Here is a 25739-nt window from a genome sequence, read left to right on the forward strand (position 1 = left end):
GAGTGCTCTTGCGCTCCGGTCCTGCTTGCGGGCTTCCCAGGGGCATTGGCCGGAATCAACAAGACTCTTCTTATGCTCCGATTTAAGTACATTTCTTTTTCCTTTTACTGTATGGAGCAATTGCTGTATTCATAGAATCACAGAGTTGGAGGGGGCCTGTAAGGCCATCGAGTCCAACCCCCAATATATATATATATATTTATATATTGTATATATCTTGATTTATGACCAGTGAAGAACTATAGTCAGAGTCACTTGTTCAAATGAGTACTTTGATTTATTCATATTATTCAGCTTTAATTCTTTCATAACTGTGAGATAAAGTTGTCTGTGCTATCTTATTCTGTGGAATTGGGTTGTTCAGATCCCAATTTGTGTGCAGTTCATTTGATACACCTTTCTCAGCTGTTTTTTTTAATGTACACTGGCTCAGAGCAATTTTCCTTTTCTCAGCACCAACTTCTGCAATCTATTTTATTTATTTAACAAAATTTATATACCGCTTGAATGTAAAGACCTCTGAGCAGTTTACATAACAGTTGGTTCAACAGATCACTTTTCCCATTCTTTGAAGGACTCTTTCAAATTCATTTATTTATTTATTTATAAGAGGATTTATATGTTGCCCTCTCGCAAAGCATCAGGGCGTTGTACAACAACATAAAACACATTTTAAAACGATGCTGAACAATCACTAAAGTGCCAAGCTACTCAAAGACGTTTTCAGCAGCTGCATAGGCCTGTTGGCCCCCAAAAAGTCTTCCAGAGGCGCCTGATTCCCCTCCAGCGCAAGCATCTTGGGAATACCTTCATTCTGGTTCGGGGGGGTCTTAGCTCAGTCTTGCCCTACAACTCCTGCTTGGAGGTCCTGTGACGAAGCAGTCACGGCTTTTTCTCCATAGATCTGTGTTCCAACACGCTCTTGCGGCTTCACCTGGCTTACACACACCCAAGAGGGCACTTTGCACACAAATGGGGGTTCAGGGCCCACCCAGAAGGTCAGGGGGACTCAAAACCCAATTCCTTAGGGTGGGGGTAGAGGAGCAAGACAGTCCCACAGAGGGCTCACTGCCCACTCCAATTCAAGGAAGGAAATCATTCTAGGGGGGGGAATCCTAAAGGCAAGGGATCCTAAAAGGCCGTGGGCCACAGTCACTTTTCGTTTGTGATGCAGGGTATGTTGACTCTATTCTTCTCTGGTGTATGAAGCCAAGAGGGCGTCTCCCAGTCTCCCTCCTTACTGGCCCGCCAGTCCCTTCTCCTTCCCTCCCCTCTAGCCTAACTGCCCCCCAAACTGCCTAACACAGGACTACTTAGCAAAATGAGAAAATGACCAGATGGCCTGCCTTCAACTCGATCCCGACTTATGGCAACCCTCTGAATAGGGTTTTCATGGTAAGCGGTATTCAGAGGGGGTTTCCCATTGCCTCCCTCTGAGGCTAGTCCTCCCCAGCTGGCTAGGGCCTGCGCAGCTTGCCACAGCTGCACAAGCCAGCCCCTTCCTTGTCCACAACTGCCAGCTGGGGGGCAACTGGGCTCCTTGGGACTATACAGCTTCCCCATGGCTGCACAGGTGGCAGGGCACGTAACCCCTGAGCCACTCCCTATGGGGGGTGATCTTTAGCTGGCTCTTGACACCCAGGAGACACAAGCGGGGATTTGAACTCTCTGGACTCCCAGCCAGGCTCTCCTCCCCACTGTGCTATACCAGAAGAAGAAGCTGAATGGTGAGTCTTACCTCCAGCCTACAATATCTGGGAGACCATGTTTATCATTTCTCCAATTTGCAAGGACACTGCCTGCCCTGTGGACAGGGTGGAGAGAGCAAGGCAGGGAGGGAAAGGCAGCGTCAGGGCCTGATCCACTCCGACAGTCCCCACCATTGCTTACTAGTTGTAGTATTTTAAAATCGTAAACTGCCTTGGCTGCCTAGGCAGAGGACGCAAATGAATGCAATAAATGTACAAATCATATGCCAGAGAAGAGTCATTCCTTCTCTTGTCTTTAGTAAAAGTTGTTTCACACAGAGGGCTTCCAAATGCCTTTCCCAGAGTGCAGACATGGAGCATGGCCTTCCACCTGCCACATTTTTCATAAACTGAAATGCATTCATGGTCTGCTGCTGTTGTATTTTAAATAAATGCTTGAAAGGGATTTCAGCCTGTGGTCGTACGTGGTCACAACCCTCTCGTGCACCAGGGCAAGCTAGGGACTTCACTTTCATTTGCAGCTGGTAGTGGGGCAGGAGGGGAGTGCGAATCGGGTTTTCTCAGCAGTCGGCGAAAATGGCTTCTCCAGTTTTGGGAAAGTGGCAGGGCTGGGGAAAATCCCTGCTTAAGAGCTTGGAGGAGCCGTTGCTTCCTGGGGTTGACGTTCCTGGGCCAGATACGTCAATGGTCTCATTCATTAGAAGGCAACTCCAGACATGCAGAGTTCTCAGGAATAACTCATCCGTGTAGTGAGATTCCTTCTGATGTCAAGCCTCCCCCCACTCTGTGCCCCTCAGCTGAAGGGAGATGCAAGGAAAGGGCACAAGAAGGCCTCCTGGCGGTCTGTTTCACCCAAGGGCTGGGCAGCCCATAGGTAGACTGGCTGAAAGACATTTATTGGTGGATTCTCCTTCCAGGGTGAAGGATGATTACGGAGTTTCAGCACAGGGCATTCATGCACCCTCATATTTTTAAAGCAGCCACCAAAACTATAGAAACTTTTGCAGTGATTTCATGACCCCCAAAAAATAATAATTAAAAAATTGGTTTTGTTCTTTGAAGAGTGTGGACTTCCTGGAGCTTACATCTCCCCATGTGACTCACTGTAGGCCGTTTGTACCAGGGCCAGGAACAGCCTGATCAGTTTAAGGTCTGCCCCCAGCCCCTGCTAGCAGGAGGGAAACTTACCAGGCGGATTTCAGGTGCAGGAAATCTGAAGGCATCTTTTCTCTAGCTCTGGAGCTCAAAAGCAGTCCAGCATACACACACACACACACACCATGTGCCCCCAGCAAGGATGCATCTTATGCACCAAGGGAAAAGCAGCCATGAGGCCGCTCTCTCTTGCCACGGAAACCACACAGCCCGTGGGTCTGGGCTGTGCAGCTGAACTGCAAGGATCAGGCCCTGCGTCTGTGGACTGCATAGGCATAAACAAAGTTGCCTTCCTACTGAGTCAGGACACATGGCCCATCTAACTCAGTACTGTCTGCCCTGACGGGCAGTGGCTCCCAAGGGTTTCAGGCAGGGAGTCTCTCTCGCCTTATCTGGCGACGCCAGGGATGAACCTGGGCCCTTCTGCATGTGAAGCCCATAACTGACATTCCAGCCTAAGCTGGGCATAGGAACTACTAGCCACAGAAGCCGCTTGAGACTCCAGTGACAAGTTGGAATCCAGAAGTAGTCCCAGACTACAAACCTGTTCCTTCAGGAGTGCTCCCTGTCTTCATGAAGTCAAACACGCACTCACCGAACAGGCAGCACACCTGACTCCTGGATGTGGAAACCACCGAAACATAGAACTTCTGTCTTATCAGGATTTGGCCAGTTTGTCGGCCACCATCCAGTCCAGCGGTGCTTTCAGATGACTGTCCAACACCTTCACGCCCTCCCAGTTCTGATGGAACTGAGAGATAGAGTGTCATCAGCATACTGATCACACCATGCTGCAAATCCCCAGACAACAGTTCCCAATGGTGTCATATAGATGTTGAATAGCACAGGAGACAGAATGGACCCTTGTGGAACCCCAGAGCCCAAAAGCCATGGAGCCAAGCAACAATCCCCTCCAACTCCCTGAACAACACTGTGGCCAATGGTGTCAAAAGCTGCTGAGACCTCCAGGAGAACCAACAGGGTTGCATTCCCTGTGTCTCACCTGATAAAGGTCATCAAGCAGGGTGGCCAAGGTTATTTTGGTGCCCAGACCAGTCTTGCAAACAGACCAGAATGGATATAGACAGTTTGCTTTCTCCAAGCAGCTGGCCTACAGATGATACCTTGCTCCAGATTCCCTAATGATCACCCCCAACGGCTTCATGTAGATGTTAAATAACAATGGGGAAAAACTAGTATTCAGAGGTCTCCTGTAGCATAGATGCTGTCGGAAGGCAGAGCTGGGGTCCCAATCCCGGGGAGCTGGATCCCGGAGAGTTGGGAGAAGAGTATTCGGATGGATGGCAGAGGGAAGGGGGAGGAACTTCCCCCCCTTTGGAGCGAAGACGAAACAGAGGAACTGCCAGTGATAAGGTCGCTTAGCAACGGGGAGCCTGAGCCCTCCCTGGACATTCTCACGCCTCCCCCTCTTTCAGGCTCAGAGCAAGAGGGGGAAGAGGGAGGGCTGCTCACAGCCGAAAAGCGGGGAGGCAGTTTACCATCAGCCCCTCCCCTATCCCCCATACTGGAATCGGAAACTTCAGAAGAGGAGGGGGTGATGCTTCCCCCCTCACCGCGCACACGCAGACAGCTGAAAAGACAGGAGAGAAGGGGGGAAGGCGGGCAGTACCTGAGGGGCAGTTAAGGAGGAGCGAAAGATTGCACGCCCGTTTGGCCCCTTCTTAAAGAACAGGCGGGAAGAAGTCCCTTGCTCTGTCAACTTTCTCCCAATGCCGCAGGACCTGTATCCCTGTATTGCTTCATGAGAAAACGCAGTCTTTGTTTGGACATTACCCTAATAAAACATGAATTAACTACAGCCGTTGGTCTGGTTCCTGAGTCACATCCTGGGCCTGACAGCTTGACAGAGCCACCTAAATCACCCTCAACGCTCTCTTCACTTGACTGGGACAAGATGTCAAAGGGAGCAGCGGGGGGGACGAACCCCACTTCTGAGACGGAAGAAGTGGAACTCTTGAGGACTAAGGTAGCTGATTTGCAGAAGGATGTTCAAGCCCTGCTAGCAGCAGTCAAGGCGCTGAAGACGGATAATCAAACCTTGAAGGCCACGATAGACCAGATGCGAACAGCCCCTCCAGCTGCCGTAGTAAAGGTTCCCATTGGATTGCCCCCAAAATATGCGGGACAAAGTGATCAGTTGGCAACCTTTGTGGCTCAATGTGAGTTATATCTGGATGTCAGGCACACGGAATTTCCAGACGATGGGACTAAAGTAGCTTTCGTGATTAGCCTCCTGGAGGGAGAAGCTGCAAAATGGGGGACTCCGTATCTCGTGAGAAAGGATACTGTCTTAGGAAGGTACAGAGGATTTATACAGGAGATGACCGAGATGTTTCAAGACCCGCAAAGGGCTGAAACAGTAGCGCGGCAAATAGGCGCTCTGAAGCAAGCTAAAGGGACTGTTTCCGAGTACACTAACGCTTTTAAAATTCTGTCCCAGGAAACTGGTTACAATGACGCCGCCCTGATGTTTATGTACCGGAGTGGATTAAATGCTGAAATCCTGGATGAGTTGGCCAGGACCTCCCCCCCCGCTGACCTACCAGGGCTCATCTGGCTATGCCTACAGATAGATCACCGGATGGAAGGAAGGCGCCTGGAAAGGAAGCAGGAGGTCCCGAGATACTCAGCCTCGGCATCCCGCAACAAGACCCTTCCCACTGCAGGGATGGCAGTAATGCAACTGAGGGACAGGGAGGGGCTAGGCCAAGACTGTCGGAAGAAGAAAAGGAAAGACGACGCCAGGAACGTTTATGCTTTTATTGTTCAAAGCCGGGCCATGTGGCCAGAGACTGTGGACTGAAAGGGGGGAAAGCTGAGCCATCGGGAAACTAGAACACCCAGTCCACGTGCAGGCCGGTGGACTGGGGGCAGCGTTGTATAAAGGCCCCCCAACGATCCAACCTCCCTCAGAGGGGGTGTTGGTCTTGCCTATTCGGATTACAACTTCCAGAGGAGTGGTGTTTAATTCCACTGCCTTAATTGACAGTGGAGCCTCCACAAATTTTATTGATGCAAAGTTAATCAAGCGTCATGGAATTTCCCGGTGGAAACTGGACGCTCCCCTAGCTGTGGAGACTATCGATGGGAGACCCCTGAAGTCAGGAGGGGTGACACAAGCCACGGAGGAAGTGAAACTTCAAATCCCTGGGCACGAAGAGTTCATTTCGCTATACGTGTCAGATCTCTCGAACTTTGAGGTGATTCTGGGAATGCCCTGGCTAGCAAAGCATGAACCCAAAATAAGTTGGAAGGAGGTGGTGGTGTGGTTCACCTCACAGTATTGCCAGGAGAACTGTCAACCTGAAGGAATCAAGAACACCTTAGCGGGGGCAGTGCAAGAGATCGAGCAAGTGACCCTGCCGCCAAAGTATGAAGAATTCAAAGATGTGTTTGATGAAAAAGAGGCAGAGACTTTACCCCCCCACCGCCCTTACGACTGTGCGATTGACCTAGTGCCAGGAGCCAGCATCCCATCAGGGAGAATCTACTCTCTCACAGAGAATGAGAGGGAGGCCCTGAAGGAATTCCTGGATAAAAACCTGAGGCGAGGATTCATACGCCCCTCACAATCCCCTGCTGGAGCGCCACTATTGTTTGTGAAAAAGAAGGGGGGAACTCAGACCCTGTAACGACTATCGTGCATTGAACCAGATCATCATCCCCAACAGCTACCCGCTGCCCCTGATCTCAGAGTTGCTGGACCGACTGCGCTCTGCAAAAATCTTCACGAAGTTGGATTTGAGAGGAGCGTACAATCTGATCAGAATGAAGGAGGGAGATGAATGGAAAACAGGATTCTTGACCGCTTACGGACAGTATGAATACCTGGTCATGCCGTTCGGGCTTTGTGGAAGTCCAGGAATTTTTCAAAAATTCATGAACGATGTGTTTAGAGACTTGTTGGACACGTATGTAATCTGTTACTTAGATGATATCCTGGTGTTCTCAAAGAACCAGGAAGACCACGACCAGCATGTGAAGACGGTGTTGAAGAGACTGAGAGAAAATCACCTGTATGCTAAATTAGAGAAATGTGGATTTGACCTCAAGTCTCTAGACTTCCTTGGATATCGAATCTCAGCGGAAGGCGTGGAGATGGACCCAGGGAAAGTAAGCTGCATATTGGACTGGGGCCAACCTGTCACCAAAAAGGATGTACAACGGTTTTGGGGGTTTGCCAATTATTACAGAAAGTTCATTCCAGGGTTTTCCAAATTAACAGCTCCTCTGACTGACTGTTTAAGGGGGAAGAAGAAGTTTCAATGGACAGAGAACGCCACCGAGGCCTTTGAGGAGCTGAAGAGAAGGTTTGCTACTGAGCCCATTCTGCGCTTTGCTGATCCGAACCGCCCTTTCGTAGTGGAAGCAGATGCTTCAGATTTTGCCATCGGGGGGGTCCTGCTACAATTAGACCAAGAAGGGAAGGAGCTGCACCCCTGTGCGTACTTCTCTCGGAAGTTAAAGCCTGCAGAGAAGAACTACACAGTTTGGGAGAAGGAGCTGCTGGCCATCAAGGACTCTTTTGAAAACTGGAGACAATACCTAGAGGGGACCTCTCATCGAATTGAAGTGCGCTCCGACCACAAGAATCTTGAAAGCCTCCAAACAGCCAGAAAGCTGAACCAGAGACAGATAAGATGGTCCCAGTTCTTCACTAGGTTTAACTTCCAGATTACTTACCATGCCCAAGCCAAAAACCATAGAGCGGATGCCTTATCCAGACAGCCACAATACAAAGAAAGTGAATCCGAGGACCAGCCTCAGTACGTAATCCCGCCAGAGAAATTAACGTTGGGAGTATGCCAGCCTTCATGGGAAGAGGAACTCAAAAAGGCACAACAAGAAGATGCAGACATGCTAAAATATCAGCAGGAGACGGGACAAGGTCAAGACTCAGAAGTAACCTTTCACTGGAGAAATGGACTGTTATGGTTCAAAACCGCCAGATATGTGCCAGAAGGGGAATTAAGGCTCAGAATCCTATGCCAGTGTCATGATTCCATCACAGCGGGACACTTTGGGATTTACAAGACCATTCAGAACGTGGCCAAGGACTTCTGGTGGCCTAAAATGCGTTGGGATATTGAGAGTTATGTAAAGTCCTGCTCTGTCTGTGGACAAAAACACAAACAGGGACACCAGCAGGACTGTTACAACCGTTGCCTGTCCCACACGAACCCTGGAAGGACCTCTCCATGGATTTTATAACTGATCTACCCAAGTCCCAAGGAATGACAGCCATCTTAGTAGTGGTGGATCTACTTACCAAAATGGCACACTTTCTTCCTTGTGCAGGGGCCTTAGAGGCTAAAGAAACGGCCAAGTTATTCATAAAAGAAGTCTACCGGCTGCATGGATTGCCAAACAGCGTAGTCTCAGACCGAGGAACTCAGTTCACAGCCAAATTTTGGAGAGCAATGTGGAAACAGTTGCAGACGGAATTAAAACTCTCCTCCGCCCATCACCCCCAGACAGATGGGCAGACGGAACGCTTGAACGCCGTTTTGGAAAGATATTTACGAAGTTATGTGTCCTATCAACAGACTGACTGGGTATCATATTTGCATTTTGCAGAGTTCACCTACAACAATTCTCTGCACTCCAGCACTCAACAAACCCCGTTCTTCGCTAATTATGGATTCCATCCTAAAGTCTTTCCAAGCAGCTCAGAAGGAATGCTGGTACCGGCAGCTGAGAACTTCCTTAAGGAATTGCAAGCGGCGCAACAGACACTGAAACAGCAGTTAAACGAAGCCAAAACGGAGTACAAGCGAGTTGCTGACCTGCACAGGAAGGAGGGCCCCCCCCTTCAACCGGGAGACCAGGTATGGCTGTCCACCCGCTTCCTCCAGATCCCGGGCAAATGTAGAAAATTACAAGACAAGAGGGTGGGTCCTTTTGAAATAGAAACTCAAATCAATCCCGTGAAGCTGCCTGACACGTTTAAAATACATCCTGTGTTCCATCGATCCCTCTTAACGAAAGCCGCCCCTCCCAGTGAGTTACGGCCGGAGGAACCTCCCGGAGCTCCACTCCTGGTAAATGAGCAGCTTGCGTTTGAAGTTGAGGAGATCTTAGATTCCAGGATCAGACGCCACAAGCTGCAGTACTTGATTCACTGGAAAGGCTATGGGGTGGCTGACAGATCATGGGAAGATGCAGCTGATGTGCATGCTCCAGAATTGGTAAAACTTTTCCATCAACGTTTTCCCCACCGTCCCAAGCCAGACAAGGGGAGGGGGGCACAGCCTGGGAGGGGGGATGGTGTCGGAAGGCAGAGCTGGGGTCCCAATCCCGGGGAGCTGGATCCCGGAGAGTTGGGAGAAGAGTATTCGGATGGATGGCAGAGGGAAGGGGAAGGAACTTCCCCCCTTTGGAGCGAAGACAAAACAGAGGAACTGCCAGTGATAAGGTTGCTTAGCAACAGGGAGCCTGAGCCCTCCCTGGACATTCTCACGCCTCCCCCTCAGAGCAAGAGGGGAAAGAGGGAGGGCTGCTCACAGCCGAAAAGCGGGGAGACAGTTTACCATCAGCCCCTCCCCTATCCCCCATCCTGGAATCGGAAACTTCAGAAGAGGAGGGGGTGATGCTTCCCCCCTCACCGCGCACACGCAGACAGCTGAAAAGACAGGAGAGAAGGGGGGGAAGGCGGGCAGTACCTGAGGGGCAGTTAAGGAGGAGCGAAAGATTGCACGCCCGTTTGGCCCCTTCTTAAAGAACAGGCGGGAAGCAGCCCCTTGCTCTGTCAACTTTCTCCCAATGCCGCAGGACCTGTATCCCTGTATTGCTTCATGAGAAAACGCAGTCTTTGTTTGGACATTACCCTAATAAAACACGAATTAACTACAGTCGTTGGTCTGGTTCCTGAGTCACATCCTGGGCCTGACAGATGCCAACAGCCTGAAGAGCATTCTCCCAATGCCAGTCTCTGGAATTGACCCTGCAAGTAGGACTGGACCTACCATACAAGAGTGCCACCCATCCCACAGAACTGGTCCAGGAGAGTATGAGGGCTGATCAAGAGAGATCGATCAAGCTTGCACTCCTCTGTCCGCCACCCATTCATCAGGGCAACCAAGGCTGATTTGGTCCTGAAACCAGGCCTTAAACTAGGCCAGAATGGATCTAGATAATCTGCTTTTGCCATGCATATTTGCAGCTGTCTGGCCTCTTGGTTGCATTGTCCAGGAAGGGAATATTGGACACTGGATGGTGGTTTTCTAAATCCTCTGAATCCCAGGAGGGTCTCTTCAATAAGGGTGGCACCACCGCCTCTTCGAAGGCAGTGGATATAACTCCCTCCTGTAGTAAGGCACTGACCATTCCCTGGACCCGTCCAGTCAGTCCCCTCCTGCTAGATTTTACCAGCCATGATAGGCAGCAATTGAGAGTAGTTTTCTAGTTCACTTCTAGGGCTGCTTCCCTGAAAGCATTTGTCAAGACCTCACAGGTGTAGCCTGTAAACCCAAAGGCATCTCCTGCTTTTCTTCATTCTTTATTTATAATTGCTGCAGGTTCTGGAAGCACATAGTGATTGGATCCATTAATTGCAGTGCTGGCCTTGTGCACCTGATTAGCACGTGAGTGGGGGGGAAATGAGTGGAGGTGGAGAGCTCATGATGGAGAGACAGGGAAAAGCAGTATGTCTTGTCTTTGCACGCACAAAACCCACAAAAGACCAAAGTACCGAGGGCACCAAATGCCCAATCACCCAGGGCTGGAGGCACAGAGAGTCTTTCGAGATCACAAAGGTGACAAGAGCTTTTATTTGTATTCTTTTTGGCCTCAGAGCCAGCACTACACACAGCCAGGAACATGAAAGCCCCACATGTATTTATTTAAAGCATTTATATATCACTTAATCATTTGCCCCTACAGCCATACTACCCTGAACACGCCCAATCTTGTCTGTTCTTGGAAGCTAAGCAGGGTCAGGCCTGGTTAGTACTCGGGAAGACCGGGTGCCGTAGGCTTGGAGGAAGGCAATGGTGAGCCCCCTCTGAATACCTCTTACCATGAAAACCCTATGAATATATCCAAAAATAGCTTCATAGGGTCGCCATAAGTCGTAATCGACTTGAAGGCATATAACAACAACAATCATTTGCATTTCTCAGCAGTGTAGCTAAAATAAACCATACACAATTTAAAAGGCATAATAAAAGGAAGCAGAAAGACGACTGTCTTAAAACGCTGCTGGAACAAGAACGTCTTCATCATGCACCTGAAGTTCAGCAAGGAGGGTACCAATCTAATCTCAGCTGGGAGGGGGACTCACAGCAAGGTGCATTAAAACACAGCTACGTACCTCTCGGATGGCATAGCCTGAACTTCAGAGGACCCCCCTGAAGTTGGGAATGCCCTAGGCAAGGGTACTGAGGGCTCCAGGCTCTTAAGAAGGTCTTAAAGAGTGCTGTATGTGTGTGTGCTTGTGTGCAAAACAACCACAGGCAGGATTTGGAGGAAAAAGAAAAGACTGTTACACATTAAACCCAATTAGGATGCAGTGATTACATGGGAAATGCAGTGTGAACCCTAAACTCCACCGGCCCTCTAATTAGAGCTTCCTACATTCCCAGTTTATTTATTAAATTTATATTTCCTCCCGAATGGAGCCCTACATACACAGGGGCTCCCAAATTGTGGCCTGAAAGCCTAGGAACATAGGAAGCTGCCTTTTAAAAATAATAGTAATAGTTTATTTCAAAAATAAACAATAAACAAATAATATGGGTCATAAGAAGGCATAAAGGGGGTCATACATATAAAGTGTCACAATACCGCCACCCCACAATATATCAAAAGTAGGAAAATATAACAACCAAATACCATTACATAAAATTGCACCATGAACTAGCATGTGATGCTGGGGACTAAATGCCATCTGAGGAGGAATTAATAAAGGCAATAAAAGGAAACCAGACCTTTGCAAAAGCATCAGGTTTGCCCTGACCTGTCAGCCGTACAGAGCGAGTCGACTTTTCCATCAGCGCTAAGCGCCAAACATATAAGTACATTTCCAAGTGAGCAAGCAGTAGAAGACTTCCACCCTACAACTATTGTGAGATGCACTACGACCTGGGAGACCAGGGTTCGAATCCCCACATAGCCATGAAGCGCACTGGGTGACCTTGGGCCAGTCACTGCCTCTCAGCCTCATGAAAACCCTCTTCATAGGGTCGCCATAAGTTGGAATCGACTTGAAGGCAGTACATTTACATTTTTTTATAAAGCAGACAAGGACCAGTAAAACCTGAGAGAAGGGATATGGCAGGGGATTTATGTCACATAACTTTAGAGAGGTGGTGAAACACAAGATCCTCAAACCCAGAAACAAAAGAGCGAGTCCACCACATATGTGCCCTTTTCATTGCACCCCCTCAAACGACTGGGTGAACACGTTGAATCAGGGTTAGATACCATTGGTGTGTGATTTTTAAGGCTGCCTCTCTCACAGAAGCTGAAAGTGTCCTAACTAGTACCGACGTCCACAAGGACCACACTGAATCAGCAAGAGGTTCTCCTATGTCAGCTTCCCATAACACACGAAAAGCTTCAAAGGGCCCGAATGTAGCATCTAGAAGAATGTTGGAAAGGGCTGAAGTAACTGCTTTTCGACGAGTTAAAGCCCTGCGAACGCTCTTCTTCAAAAGGTGTTAGAGGGCGAGAAAAATGATACTTGGCACAGTATCTTAGCTAGAGTACACAGCTGAATGAGAATAGGATGCTGCCTTATACTGAATCACGTTGGTCCACCTAACTCAGTCCTGTCTACACTGACTGCCCTTCCTGGAGATGCTGGGGGTTGAACCTGGGACCTTCTGCATGTAAGGGAAATGCTCTACCACTGACCTATTGCCCCTTCCACTGTAATTAAGTCTTCTTTTATTTAGTGGCCAACAGCATGTCCATATCAAATATTCATACTGATTTTCAATTATCTTTTTATTGCTTCATGTCTTAGGTTGTATTAAATTTTTGAGATGAAGCAAAGATAAATCCAAGAATACTGAACCTTCTGTCTGCTCCCCAACACCCTTTTCCTGATCACTGATTGGTTCCTTCTCTCCCCTCCCTCCTTTCACCCACCACTAAAATGCAGTTCTGAATTGTTAAGTGCCATGTCAGGATGAAAGACGTATCACACAACTGTCATCAAACAGCTTCCTTTTGTCTTACGGCAAGTGATGTGGTCCCCGGGGCCTTATCAGGGGACACTCTGGTCCAGAGCAGCTAAAAGTATCAAAATTCCTATCATCTTCATAATGGTGGCACAGCTTGACAGCCGCTTGTGTTTCCAGACTTCCAGGCCAAGAAGAATTTCTGTCCTTCCTGCAACAGGAAACAGTCGTGCTATTTATGAACGACAGTTTGAACCAAATAATGCTTCAGTTCCATAACTCTGCTGGCCTCGCCCTCTGGACCAAACAACCAGATTCCTGAAATAAGGCCTGGTCACCAGATCAAATGAATTTGATGAAGCAGGTAGCATGTGAATCAGGACCAGATGTTTTGGCTGCGAGTTCAGCATAAAGAATGACCAGATACATACAGTGTGGTTTTCTATGATTTTAGACCTGGAGCTTCCAGTTTTATAGACAGATGGAGACAGCCTGAGGTGCTCCAATAGTGTCCTACCTATCCCCAGCTTAAGGTAACAAAGACAGCATTTCAAAAACCAAGGCAAACAGGTACATACAAACACAAATGGAGTGATGCCATGCAGAGATGAGGCAGGGGGCGCGAGTGGGAAGATAAAATGGGGAAAGAAATTAAAAAGACGCGTTTCACTAGGGAATCGTGAGCATTTTCTTACAGATCCACTCATAAATAATAACCAATTCTTGTCACAGCTGCTGAACCATACGACCACTCTTTTCTTTCAACAGGGCAGAAATCAATGAGGGTTGCATCCATTTTACCTGCTTCTGTGCCTTGAACTCCCCCTCCCATGTGCTCCCTGTTTCGTCCACACCAAGGAAAACTCCCACTGCTGGATTTCTGAGGGTCTGGGTGCAATTAAAGGCACAGAGCTTGGCCAGGGCAGCAGGGCAATGGTCAGGGATGACTGAAATAGCCTATGGACATCTGAAGAACCTCACTTTGACTACTGCTGTGATCATCCCTGACTCCAACTTCTATACTCATCAAAGTTGAAATATTCAATAAATGTTTTTAGCTTGGAGGTGTGGATTTGCACGTGTGTGAGAGACACCACACATGGGAACACAGTCAGCCTCCATCCACGGATTCTCCAGTGCAAAAGAGGGCAGAGAGGGCAGGAAGTGCACCCTCAAAAGAAGTCTGAATGACACCCATAAAGGCAGTATTCGGAAAGCAGAAGGAGACTTCTTGCTGAGCTGAAAGTAGCAATTCTTGAACAAAGGAACTTCAAATGGAGACTCCAATATGAAACCGCTAAATTACCACCAGGGCCAGCTCTACTGTTAGGCAGAGTGAGACAGTTAACATAGAAATTCTAGAATTACTGTATTATCATCAATTACAACTGTTGTGAATGGGCATTGGTTACTTTGCATAAATATAAGCTTCAACATAGTTAGTATACATTGTACTTTATGCAGTTCACTTCAATCAGACCTCACTGTTCAGTTTTTCTGTCTACGCAGATATAAAATCTTGCCTAGCATCTGATGTAGAATCTAGACAATAAATAGTAATACATTTTCAGGTGCCAGAAGACTCTATTTCCGCTTTCCATAGTCCCTGAATTTCTAATTTCTTGTTTTCATTCTTTCATGCGCAGTAAGGCTTCTGTCAAATTTAAGATCTTTCCATACTCAGCAATAGTTTGGTTTTCATCAGTGTGGATTTTTTAATGTAAAGCGAGGTTTTTGCTGTCATTGAAGCTCTTTTCATATTCCATATACTTAGGGTTCCTCCCGTGTATGTGCTCAGATGCACAGCAAGGCTACTACTCACACAGGGGCACTTTGCAGACTCTATACATTTTTGTATCTTCACCTTGTGGGTTCCTTGATATTTATAAGGCCACTCCTCCTCCTCAAGCTCTTTCCACACTGCATGCATTATTTGATGTTTTGTAAGGCTACAGGCTGAAACTGAATTTCTTTCCACACTCCATGCATTTAAATCAGGAGTGAGGAACATTATTGGCTCCACGGACAAGATCCTTATCAGGTTTGGCCTCATGGGCCAAATTTGGCAGGCAGACAGGGCCATTCACCTGTCAATCATGTCATTATGACATGACTTACAGGTGGATTGTCCCACCCAGCTCTCAAAATCTCTGGGAAGGGGGTGTCCCCAAGTGCCCTTTACCGCTAAGGGAATCTTGAGGAAGAAACTTGCTGTTTAAAATGCAATCTTTTCTTGCTTCCTAGGTGCACGGGAGGGGATTCTTTCCTTTGTGCCCCTCACCAGCTGCAAGGGAGAGAAGAAATCCGGCATTTAAAGAGTATTAGAATTAGAATAATCTCTGCTCTTCCCTCTGCTGCCACCACTGTTGGAGTTAAGTGCACCCGGAGAGAGAAGCAGTTTCCATTGAATGGAAATCGCATTCCCCTCCTTGCAGAAGGCACAGTCCTACCACTCATCAGCTGGTGGGCAGTTGGGAGCATGCCTTGTTCTAGCAAAAAGCAGCCTACTTTAAGCTCCTTGTTCCTTTGAAGCCCTGCCCTTACCCACCCCTACCTAAAGTCATGATGTCAGGTTTGGGGCAGATGGGTGTGGCTTCCCCAAAATGGCCTTGGGGACCAAACAGGGAGGCCTGGGGGCCACAGTTGGTCCACAGGCAAGAGGTTCTACATCCCTCATTTACAGTTTCCTCTGTGTGTTCTTTGATGAAGAGTAAGGTGACCTCTCCGACTAAATATCTTTCCACACTTTGTGCATTTATATGCTTTCTCTCCTATGTGGGTTCTTTGATGTAAGGCAAGATTACCACTCACACAAAAACTCTTTCCACACTCCATGCATTTATATGGTTTCTCCCCTATGTGGGTTCTTTGATGGAAAGTGAGGTTGCTGCTCAGAGTGAAGCTCTTGCCACATTCCATGCATTTAAATGGTTTCTCCCCTGTGTGTGTTCTTTGATGTCTAGTAAGACTATCACTAACACTGAAATTCTTTTCGCACACCATGCATTTAAATGGTTTCTCTCCTGAGTGTGTTCTTTGATGACGAATAAGGTTTTCGCACAAACTGAAGCTCTTTCCACACTCCATGCATTTAAATGGTTTCTCCCCCAAGTGTGTCCTTTGATGACGAATAAGGTTACCACTCCCACTGAAGCTCATCCCACACTCCATGCATTTAAATGGTTTATCCCCTGTGTGGGTTCTTTGATGACAAGTAAGGTGACTACTCACACTGAAGCTCTTTCCACACTCAGCGCATTTATAGGGTTTCTCCCCTGTGTGGGTTTTTTTATGTAAAGTAAGGTGACTACTCCCTCTAAAGCTCTTTCCACACTCAGTGCAATCATATGGTTTTTCTCCTGTGTGGATTCTTTGATGTAAAGTGAGATTAGCACTCACACTAAAGCTCTTTCCACATTCCATGCACTGAAATGGTTTCTCTCCTGTGTGGGTTCTCTGATGTAAAGTAAGACCCTTGTTTGATGTGAAGCTCTTGCCACACTCAACGCATTTAAATGGTTTCTCCCCTGTGTGGGTCCTTTGATGTCTAGTAAGATTGTAGCTCACACTGAACCTCTTCCCACACTCAATGCATTCATAGGGTTTGTCCCCTGAGTGTGTTTTTTGATGACGAATAAGGTTACCAATGCGACTGAAGCTCTTGCCACACTCTGTGCACTTAAATGGCTTGTCCCCTATGTGGGTTCTTAGGTGTAAAGGAAGGCTACTGCTCTGACTGAAGCTCTTTCCACACTCCATGCATTTAAATGGTTTCTCCCCTGTATGGGTTCTTTGATGACGAGTAAGGTGACTACTCACACTGAAGCTCTTTCCACACTCAATGCATTTAAATGGTCTCTCCCCTGAGTGCGTTCTTTGATGACGAAGAAGCTTACTGTTCTCACTGAAGCTCTTTCCACACTCCATGCATTTCAATACTTTCTCCCCTATATGGATTCTGTAATGCATATTTAATTGCGATTTGTATCTAAATATTTCCCCACACACTTGACATATTCTCTTCCTGTTTCCTTTGTGAACTTCCCACGGGAGCAGAGGTACATCAACGTGAGCGCACTGAGAAGCAGAGATTTTCTTTCTCCTATTCTTTGACTGGTTTCTGTCAGTCTTCGGGGGTTCTCTTTGATATACAGACATCTGTTTCCACGCTTCATACTTGGCTTTTTCCAATGACACCACAGATGACTCCCTATAATTCTCATTGTTCTTCCCATCACCTGTTTGTGGGAAGAAAAAGAAAATGGTTTTTGGATTTCAAGGCAGAAACAAAGGAGGCATCATTACAGATTGAGCCCAATTAACTGCTTCCTTGATTTTAGAATATTCAAACTTCTCCCTCTTTCTCTCTATATGCCCAGCTGAAACTAAGGCTATCTTCTGAATAGTCTACAATCTAAGCATATCAATTCATTTCTGGTCTGTATCACTCCTGATGTCAGTAGGCACAGACATCACCCCCCATGTGATAAATTCAAACAAGAATCTAGGATTAGGAGGTGACGAGGGGATTGAAAAGCAGCAAGGCTGGGGAAGAGACCAAACTGGGAACTGCTCACTGCTCTGCAATTCCTATGAATTTCCTTGCAGTCAAAAGAGATGATTAACAAAGTCCAAACATGAGTTCTTCTAGCTTAGAGGTGTCTACACTGGCTGGCACTGGCTCTGCAGAGTTTCAGATGTCTGCCCAACCCAGGCCTAACTGGAGACCGAGCTATGGCGTGCCCCAAAGGCGCAAACACTGAGCCCAATTAGCTGCTTCTCAAGCTACTTTCCAAATATGTTACTGTCTACGGTTTTGTTATGTGAACGACATGAATTCCTTTCTGGTCAATATCCCACTTCCTGTCACTAGGCACAGAAGTCTCTGGGTTTTCCCTTCTCTGATACAACTATGGTGGTGTATCCAAAAGGATGATGCATGAAGATCTGGGGGGTGGGGTTAGGGGATAGGAATAGAAGCACAACCAGGCTGGAGAGGAAACCAAACTGGGAAGAGCTCCCTGCGCTGTGGCTCCTATGAATTGGCCTGCTGTCAAAGGAGATCGTCAGATACTATCATAGGAAGTTGCTTTGTACGGATTCAGACTCTTGGTCCATCTAGCTGACTGCTGTCTATGCTGGCTGGCAATAGATCTCTAGGGTTTGTGGTGGTGGCCCTTCCCCGCCCTACCTGGAGTTATCAGGGATTGAAACCACATGCTCCACCACTTGAGCTACAGCCTGTCCCCAAAGGCAGGAATAGCCCCAGATCAAATCTTTATAATGTAGCTGTGAAGTGTACAACATTAATACACAAGAGGGGTGTGTGTCACTGGCAAGCTTTGAATTTAGCCTAATCAGCACAGATATTGCATTATAGTTTTGTTCCCATTCTAAGCTTTCCCAAGATATTTTTAAAACTGGTACCGCACAATCTCTTCCCTTCATCAGAGCCCCAGGCAACTGGATCTTCTCCTTCCAGCAAAGAGATGAGAGCTGGTTTAGGAATTTATTTCGAAGAAACAAACAGGATAGTTAACTCTATTGGGTACAAAAAAATCCAGGCATTCTTAACTCACGCATTGCTATGGTCCCCTACCAATGGCAGGGAAAGGAAGAGCTGATTGATGGGACAGAGGCATCTAGACCCAGCAAAATCCACCCGGTCCATGTGAACAGGCATTCGCTGTACATTAACCTCAGCTCAATGGCACTGAAGAAACGATTTTAATCTGGAGCAGAGCACATGGAAGGGAAACCTCAACCTAGAGGCCAACTCTCTTTTTAAGAAGAGCCGTGCTGAGTAAGACCAAAGGTCTATCTCAGGGGTGAGGCACCTTTTTCAGGCAGAGAGCAACCCTCCCATCTGGACTCTCTTCTAGGGGTCACATGACAATGCTCAGCAGGGCCAGAATCAAAAGTGGGTAGGACAGAGAACGTACGTTGCGGAGAGCATCCATTCTACACCAGGGCTTGCCAGCCCACAGGGGTTTCGTGAGTTCCAAATGGAACCCCAGCCAGTAATCTGACTGCTGCATGTTTGCATCCGCTGATGTTTTTGAACCATTCTCAAGGACAGCTCCACATAATGCAGTAGTTCAGAGTGTGGAGCACAGTGGCCAAGTCTTCTCTGTCCAAGAGGGACCACAGCTGCTGAACATACCAGCTGTAGCGGAAAATAGGCACTCATAAGAACATAAGAAGAGCCTGCTGGATCAGGCCAGTGGCCCATCTAGTCCAGCATCCTGTTCTCACAGTGGCCAACCAGGTGCCTGGGGGAAGCCCGCAAGCAGGACCCGAGTGCAAGAACACTCTCCCCTCCTGAGGCTTCCGGCAACTGGTTTTCAGAAGCATGCTGCCTCTGACTAGGGTGGCACAGCACAGCCATCATGGCTAGTAGCCATTGATAGCCCTGTCCTCCATGAATTTGTCTAATCTTCTTTTAAAGCCGTCCAAGCTGGTGGCCATTACTGCATCTTGTGGGAGCAAATTCCATAGTTTAACTATGCGCTGAGTAAAGAAGTACTTCCTTTTGTCTGTCCTGAATCTTCCAACATTCAGCTTCTTTGAATGTCCACGAGTTCTAGTATTATGAGAGAGGGAGAAGAACTTTTCTCTATCCACTTTCTCAATGCCATGCATAATTTTATACACTTCTATCATGTCTCCTCTGACCCGCCTTTTCTCTAAACTAAAAAGCCCCAAATGCTGCAACCTTTCCTCGTAAGGGAGTCGCTCCATCCCCTTGATCATTCTGGTTGCCCTCTTCTGAACCTTTTCCAACTCTATAATATCCTTTTTGAGATGAGGCGATCAGAACTGTACACAGTATTCCAAATGCGGCCGCACCATAGATTTATACAACGGCATGATGATATCGGCTGTTTTATTTTCAATACCTTTCCTAATTATCGCTAGCATGGAATTTGCCTTTTTCACAGCTGCCGCACACTGGGTCGACATTTTCATCGTGCTGTCCACTACAACCCCGAGGTCTCTCTCCTGGTCGGTCACCGCCAGTTCAGACCCCATGAGTGTATATGTGAAATTCAGATTTTTTGCTCCAATATGCATAATTTTACACTTGTTTATATTGAATTGCATTTGCCATTTTTCCGCCCATTCACTCAGTTTGGAGAGGTCTTTTTGGAGCTCTTCGCAATCCCTTTTTGTTTTAACAACCGTGAACAATTTAGTGTCGTCAGCAAACTTGGCCATTTCACTGCTCACTCCTAATTCTAGGTCATTAATGAACAAGTTGAAAAGTACAGGTCCCAATACCGATCCTTGAGGGACTCCACTTTCTACAGCCCTCCATTGGGAGAACTGTCCGTTTATTCCTACTCTCTGCTTTCTGCTTCTTAACCAATTTCTTATCCACAAGAGGACCTCTCCTCTTATTCCATGACTGCTAAGCTTCCTCAGAAGCCTTTGGTGAGGTACCTTGTCAAACGCTTTTTGAAAGTCTAAGTACACTATGTCCACTGGATCACCTCTATCTATATGCTTGTTGACACTCTCAAAGAATTCTAATAGGTTACTGCCACTCCTGGGCACCGAGGCTACCTGAACCTTGAGCAACAGTGTTAGATCCAGTCCATCACCACCACCGCCCTCTGGCACTGGCTATGCAAACAATGAATTACAAGGATCCAAACTGCCCCCGATGAATGGGTTGTAAGCTTAAAATCTATGAACAAGCAGAGAATCCTCCTCAATGCAAATGCAGAACAATGTGTGGAAGACAACAATGTCCTTGAAGAATTTCCAGTCACGACGAGGGTCTGAACAAGGTGGTTTGTAACAGATACTATTGGAGGTTGCCGATTCATAGGGTTGTCATAAGTCATACTCGATGTGAAGGCACGTAACACACACACACACACTAGGGATGTTGTGAGCACCTCTACTGCAAAGCCTGTGATCGGGACGCAGGTGAGCACAGCTCTTCTCATAGCCTGATACAAGCATGAGAACATCAGCAGAGTTGGATGGATCAGGCCAATGGCCCATCTAGCCCAGCATCGTGTTCTCACCATGGCCAAACTGATGCTCCAATGGGAAGCCTGCAAGCACGACCTGAGCACAGGAGCACTCTCCCCTCCTGCAGCTTCCAGCAACTGGTTTTCAGAAGCATCTGAGACAGAACACAGCCATCATGGTTACTACCCATTCATAGCCATCTCCATGAATTTGTCTAATCCTCTTTCAAAGCCATCCAAGTTGCTGCCTATCACTGCTTCAGGGGAGTGAATTCCATAGTTTAACTGTGTGAGGAAGTACTTCCTTTTCTCTGTCCTGAATCGCCTGAGATTCAGCTTCACTGGAAGGTGGTGGCCATCACTTCCTTGTGGGAACAAATTCCATGTTTTTAACTATGCAAGAAGAAGTACTTTCTGTCCCGATTCTTCCAACATTCAACCTTCACTGGACGGCCCTGAGTTCTACTGTTACGAGAGAGGGAGAAAAACTTTCCTGTCTCCGCAACTTGCATGATTTTATACACTTCTATCATGTCCCCTTTTACTCACCTTTTCTCTCAACTAAAAAGCCCCAAATGCCAGAGGTTGAACCAGGATCTTCTGCATGCAATGTAGACGCTTTCCCACTGGACTGTGGTCCCTCCCCAAATGTCTAACCCAGGCACACGTTTCCACCGCAGCATCCTTGCACTGCATAGACAAATGGCACAAACAGCAACATCTGTCAGTCAAGAGGGGAAGAAGTGTCCTTACCAAGAGAGGCCACCGTCTCGTAATTCTCCTCCATGACTTCCCTGTGCAGAGCTCTTTGGCCTGGATCCAGAAGAGCCCACTCCTCTTCTGTGAAATATACAGCCACCTCCTCAAAGGTCACCAGAACCTGGGAGGGCAAGAAGAAGAGGTAATTTATCCAACATGCAACCGTCCTCGCATTTTGAAAAGGGAAGCGATAACAGCACTGTGCTCATCCATCCCTCAGCATGGGCACCGGAACATGCCTCTGCCCCCATTAAACCATGGCTGCCCACAGGACGTGCTGGTGCTGCAAGTGCTATCCCACACATTTCCCACTCAAAAGGCACAACTTTACGATCCGAGGAAAATCCGGAAAGGCTGAAGTTTGGAAGCTGAAGCTGCTCCCTGCTAGGTGGGGGAGGACGCATCCTGCAGTTCTACCCCGGTGGGCGTGTAGGGGCCAAACTCTTTGGGAGGGCAACTCCTCTTTGCCCACTTCCAGATTCCCCCATTTCAATTCATTTTTCTTCCGGATGCGGTGCTGTCAACAGCAACACTTCTTACATAATGGGGGGGGGAGCTAAAATTTGTGCCCAACCTTGCACAGCTAGGCATGCTGTGCTACCATGTAAGAATCCCTGTATTTCATGAAGGCGTTTCCAGCCATGCCGATGTCTCTGAGGAATGAGCTGCTTTGGAGGTTAGAAGGCAGCATCTGCCCTATTTATTTCCTTCTGCACATCTTCCAAGCCCCAGTGGATAATCTCCAAGATTTCACCACCATGTTTTCTTTTAAAGCAGGTTGCACACTCACTCCTTTTAGGGTACATACTCAGAGGTAAGAATATCCCTGGGCATATGCCCTCTGAGAAGGGAAAGTATGGGAGAGGCATTAACAGATGAAGAGCCAGGAAAGAGCAAACTCAGCACAGATCTGAATGACAAGGGAAATGGCTGTCAGCACGGACACACAGGAGCGCATTTGGTCTAGAACGGCAAAAATGCTTATGTGTGGACTAAGCTCAAATGTGGACAAGCCCAACGTTGCATGTGTACTTTGGTTTATTTATCAGCCCCTATAACCAGGTCACTTTCAGATGTCACAGTGCCAAAATATAGAGAAAAAGTCCTATTTGTTCAGAGGTACTCTCCACTGAAAAGAAAGGGGTCTGGGTGTTAGTGAGCTCAATTCTGGGGAGAAATCTGCATGCATGGGTAAAGTCATCCCGGAGTTTGTGGAGTGGAACAGAAGCAATCTTTGAGCAAGAAACTCTGGCTCACGGCTAAAGGAGGCCTGAATAAAGGCAGAAATGTTTGTGAAGATCCATGCAGCTATGAGTCCTGGGTAACCTGATCCCCGATAAGGCTTGAGATCAGGTCAACCCTTAAAATGGAAAACTGTTTCTGCTACTGTTTTGTCCTGTGCCCTGTGTTTTTACAATACAGGACAAAGTTTGGTTGTGAGCAAAAGGGAAATTAAAGGAACCAATCAGCGATCAGGACAAGGTTTCTGGGGCACTGGAGGAGCAGAAAGGCTGCACTTTCTTCTGTGGACTCCTCCTTGGCTTCATCTCTTGTTTCTACTGAAGCATCTTTTTCAAAGGTCTTTTGGCCCTGTAACATTTCTCTGTGACACACTCGAAGAAGAATGTTTTGCTTTTAAGATTCCACACTTGCAACTTATAATAAACATTTCCCTTTAATTTTTACCTGGACTAATTTTCTGTTTGGGTTTTCTTGCACCTCATATCCTGGACACCAGATTAATCTCGCGTAACATGCATTGACTACGGCCATGCTACCCTGAACATGCCCGATTGGACGCTAAGCAGGGTCACGCTAAGCAGGGTCAGGCCCAGTTAGTACTTGGATGGGAGACCGCCTGGGAATACCGGGTGCCGTAGACTTAGAGGAAGGCAATGGTAAACCACCTCTGAATACCTCTTACCATGAAAACCTATGAATATATCCCAAAAGATGCATAGGGTGGCCATAAGTCATAATTGACTTGAAGGCATATAACAACAGCAATGACATGCATCGAAAACCACAGGAGCCTGATTCCCGGAATTTCACTCTGGATCGGTGACTGTGTCCTCATGTAGTCAGGACAGCTGGGAACATGCAGTGTCAGCTAAGCCAAAGGCTGGTGGAGTTTAGGTGCGCCAATGCAGGATTCAGCAATGGTTAAGCTAGAGTTAAATTTAATCTTGCATACTGATCTTCTGAGGAGAGTTCAGTTTAAAAGTTATTTATTCATATTCTGTTTTGTATATAACCTTCCTTATTTTTCCCTTCCCCAAGATTCATCCATGTATAACATGCCATTTATTTTTATTTTATATTATTATTATTATTATTTGTCCTCTTCTCTTTCAAAACTTGAAATGCATTCACTGGTCTTCCGCTCATACACCCCTCCAAACAGATTTTAGCTTCTCAGGTCTGTTCGGTCATCACCCTCTTGCCCATTGGGGCACATTAAGAACCTCCTTTTTAAGAGGCACCCAGGCTGCCCCCCATCTCCCCACTCTCCTTCGCTCACCCGAGATGGCACTCCGGCAGCTCTTTCAACTGCATCCCAAGGAGGAGACGATCCAGATGGCGCTTCTGAGGCCATTGCACCGCCTGTGTGGCGTCAACTCGGCCACCTCTGGGACTCTCACAGCCACGATGCGCTTTCAAGTGGGGAGCTGCTCTCAAGCGAGACCATTCCAGTGCCTGGAGGGGAGAGACAGGATGGGAGGAATTTCATACTTAATACAGACCTGGCTTTCAGGAGTCATTGTAATATTATAGCCTGCATCAATCTTTTGGGTAACTGCTATGAATAACAAAATGTGATGTGCCTCTCTTTCTCTTACACGTGCACACACACTTGCACAGATGTGCACATGCAGGTCCAGAATTTGGGGCGGCAGGCACAGTTCTCCACCCTTCGCCCTCACAACAGTCCAGTGAGGTAGGCGGGGCTGAGAAATAGGTCACCCAGGGAGCTGCGAATGGGGTCTGATTCGGGGGGGGGTCTCCCTGGTGCAACCCCAGCAGCCCTCCCCGGGTTCAAGCAGGGGGCCTTTTCCCACCCCTCCCCGGAGATGCCGCCATTGGGGGGGATTGAACCCTGGGCCTTCTGCATGCCCGGACAATGCTCGGCCCAGCAGCTCCCTCTCCACCTGCCCCACCGCAGCGAGCCCCCCTTTCCCCTCATATCTCCCCCGGGCCTTGCAATGGGGGCCCTGCAGCAACAGTTGGGCCACGCTTTGCAGATGGATGCATGCATCAGCCCCCCCAGAGGAAACGGTGGGGGGCTCTCCCTCCCCCCTCCCCAAAAGCAGCCCCTCCTTTTCTCCCCCCCCCAATCTGTTGCACCTCTTTGTCCCCTGCGCGGCTCCAGACTCCTCCTCCACCTCCCCCAGGCCCATCCCTCTCTTCCGGGGACCCCCCTCCTTCCCAAAATGCTCTCGCAGACTTCCTGCCTCTCTAGGAGCTCCTTGCCCGAGTCGGAGGACTAAAGGGGGCTCCCCCCTCCTTCCCCCCCCCCCCCCCGCAAGCCAAAGATTTCCCTTTGCAGGTCCGGCTTGGGCTTGCTCGCTCGGAAAGTGCCTCCCTCCCTCTAGCAAGGCGGCCCCCCTTTCCTCCTCCTCCTCCTTGCTGTGGGGCTGCAGCCGCTCCGGGGAACCCCACTGCTCCCCCCCCCATATTTCCAGCTCGTTCCCTTCTGGGGTCCCTTTTCACTCTTTGCCTGGAATTTGCAAGGCAAACCTTGCCTGGGCCGTCTCTGCCTTTGCCCTCAATGACTCCCCACTCAGAGGGTTGGTGCCTCCCAGGCTCAGCTGCAAGGGGACCCCCTGCCCCCCCCCATTGATAGGAGGAGGCCTTAGCTGCAAAGCCCCCGCCTGTGACCTCCCAGCTGTGTCTGCTGTTGCCTTGGGTCTCTGGCCTGGGTCTCATTCGCAAGACTGGGCTGAAAGGCCAGGTGCCCACCTGGATGGCTCCCCTGATCCCTTCTAAGG

General features: G+C 48.1%; 1 protein-coding gene across 4 annotated transcripts in view; it reads right to left on the reverse strand.

Moving 5' to 3' along the window:
- LOC133381809 (zinc finger protein 420-like) overlaps positions 1-25739 on the reverse strand; it is a 41892-nt gene that overhangs the window by 15929 nt on the left and 224 nt on the right. Inside the window, exons 1-6 of one of the 4 annotated variants that reach the window (XM_061621288.1) lie at positions 25096-25171; positions 24272-24447; positions 21745-21871; positions 18437-18505; positions 15821-17247; positions 1354-1363 (exon numbers count right to left, since the gene is read on the reverse strand). In XM_061621288.1, the coding sequence (XP_061477272.1) occupies positions 1354-1363; positions 15821-17247; positions 18437-18505; positions 21745-21871; positions 24272-24346 (1708 nt within the window). In that variant the 5' untranslated portion in view covers positions 24347-24447; positions 25096-25171. Of the gene's footprint in view, positions 1-1353; positions 1364-10692; positions 17248-18436; positions 18506-21744; positions 21872-24271; positions 24448-25095; positions 25172-25710; positions 25734-25739 lie in introns of those variants that run through there. The other 3 variants (XM_061621286.1, XM_061621285.1, XM_061621287.1) reach the window with 3 other exon arrangements.

This window comes from Rhineura floridana, chromosome 3 (assembly GCF_030035675.1).
Source record: "Rhineura floridana isolate rRhiFlo1 chromosome 3, rRhiFlo1.hap2, whole genome shotgun sequence".
Classification (NCBI taxonomy): domain Eukaryota; kingdom Metazoa; phylum Chordata; class Lepidosauria; order Squamata; family Rhineuridae; genus Rhineura; species Rhineura floridana.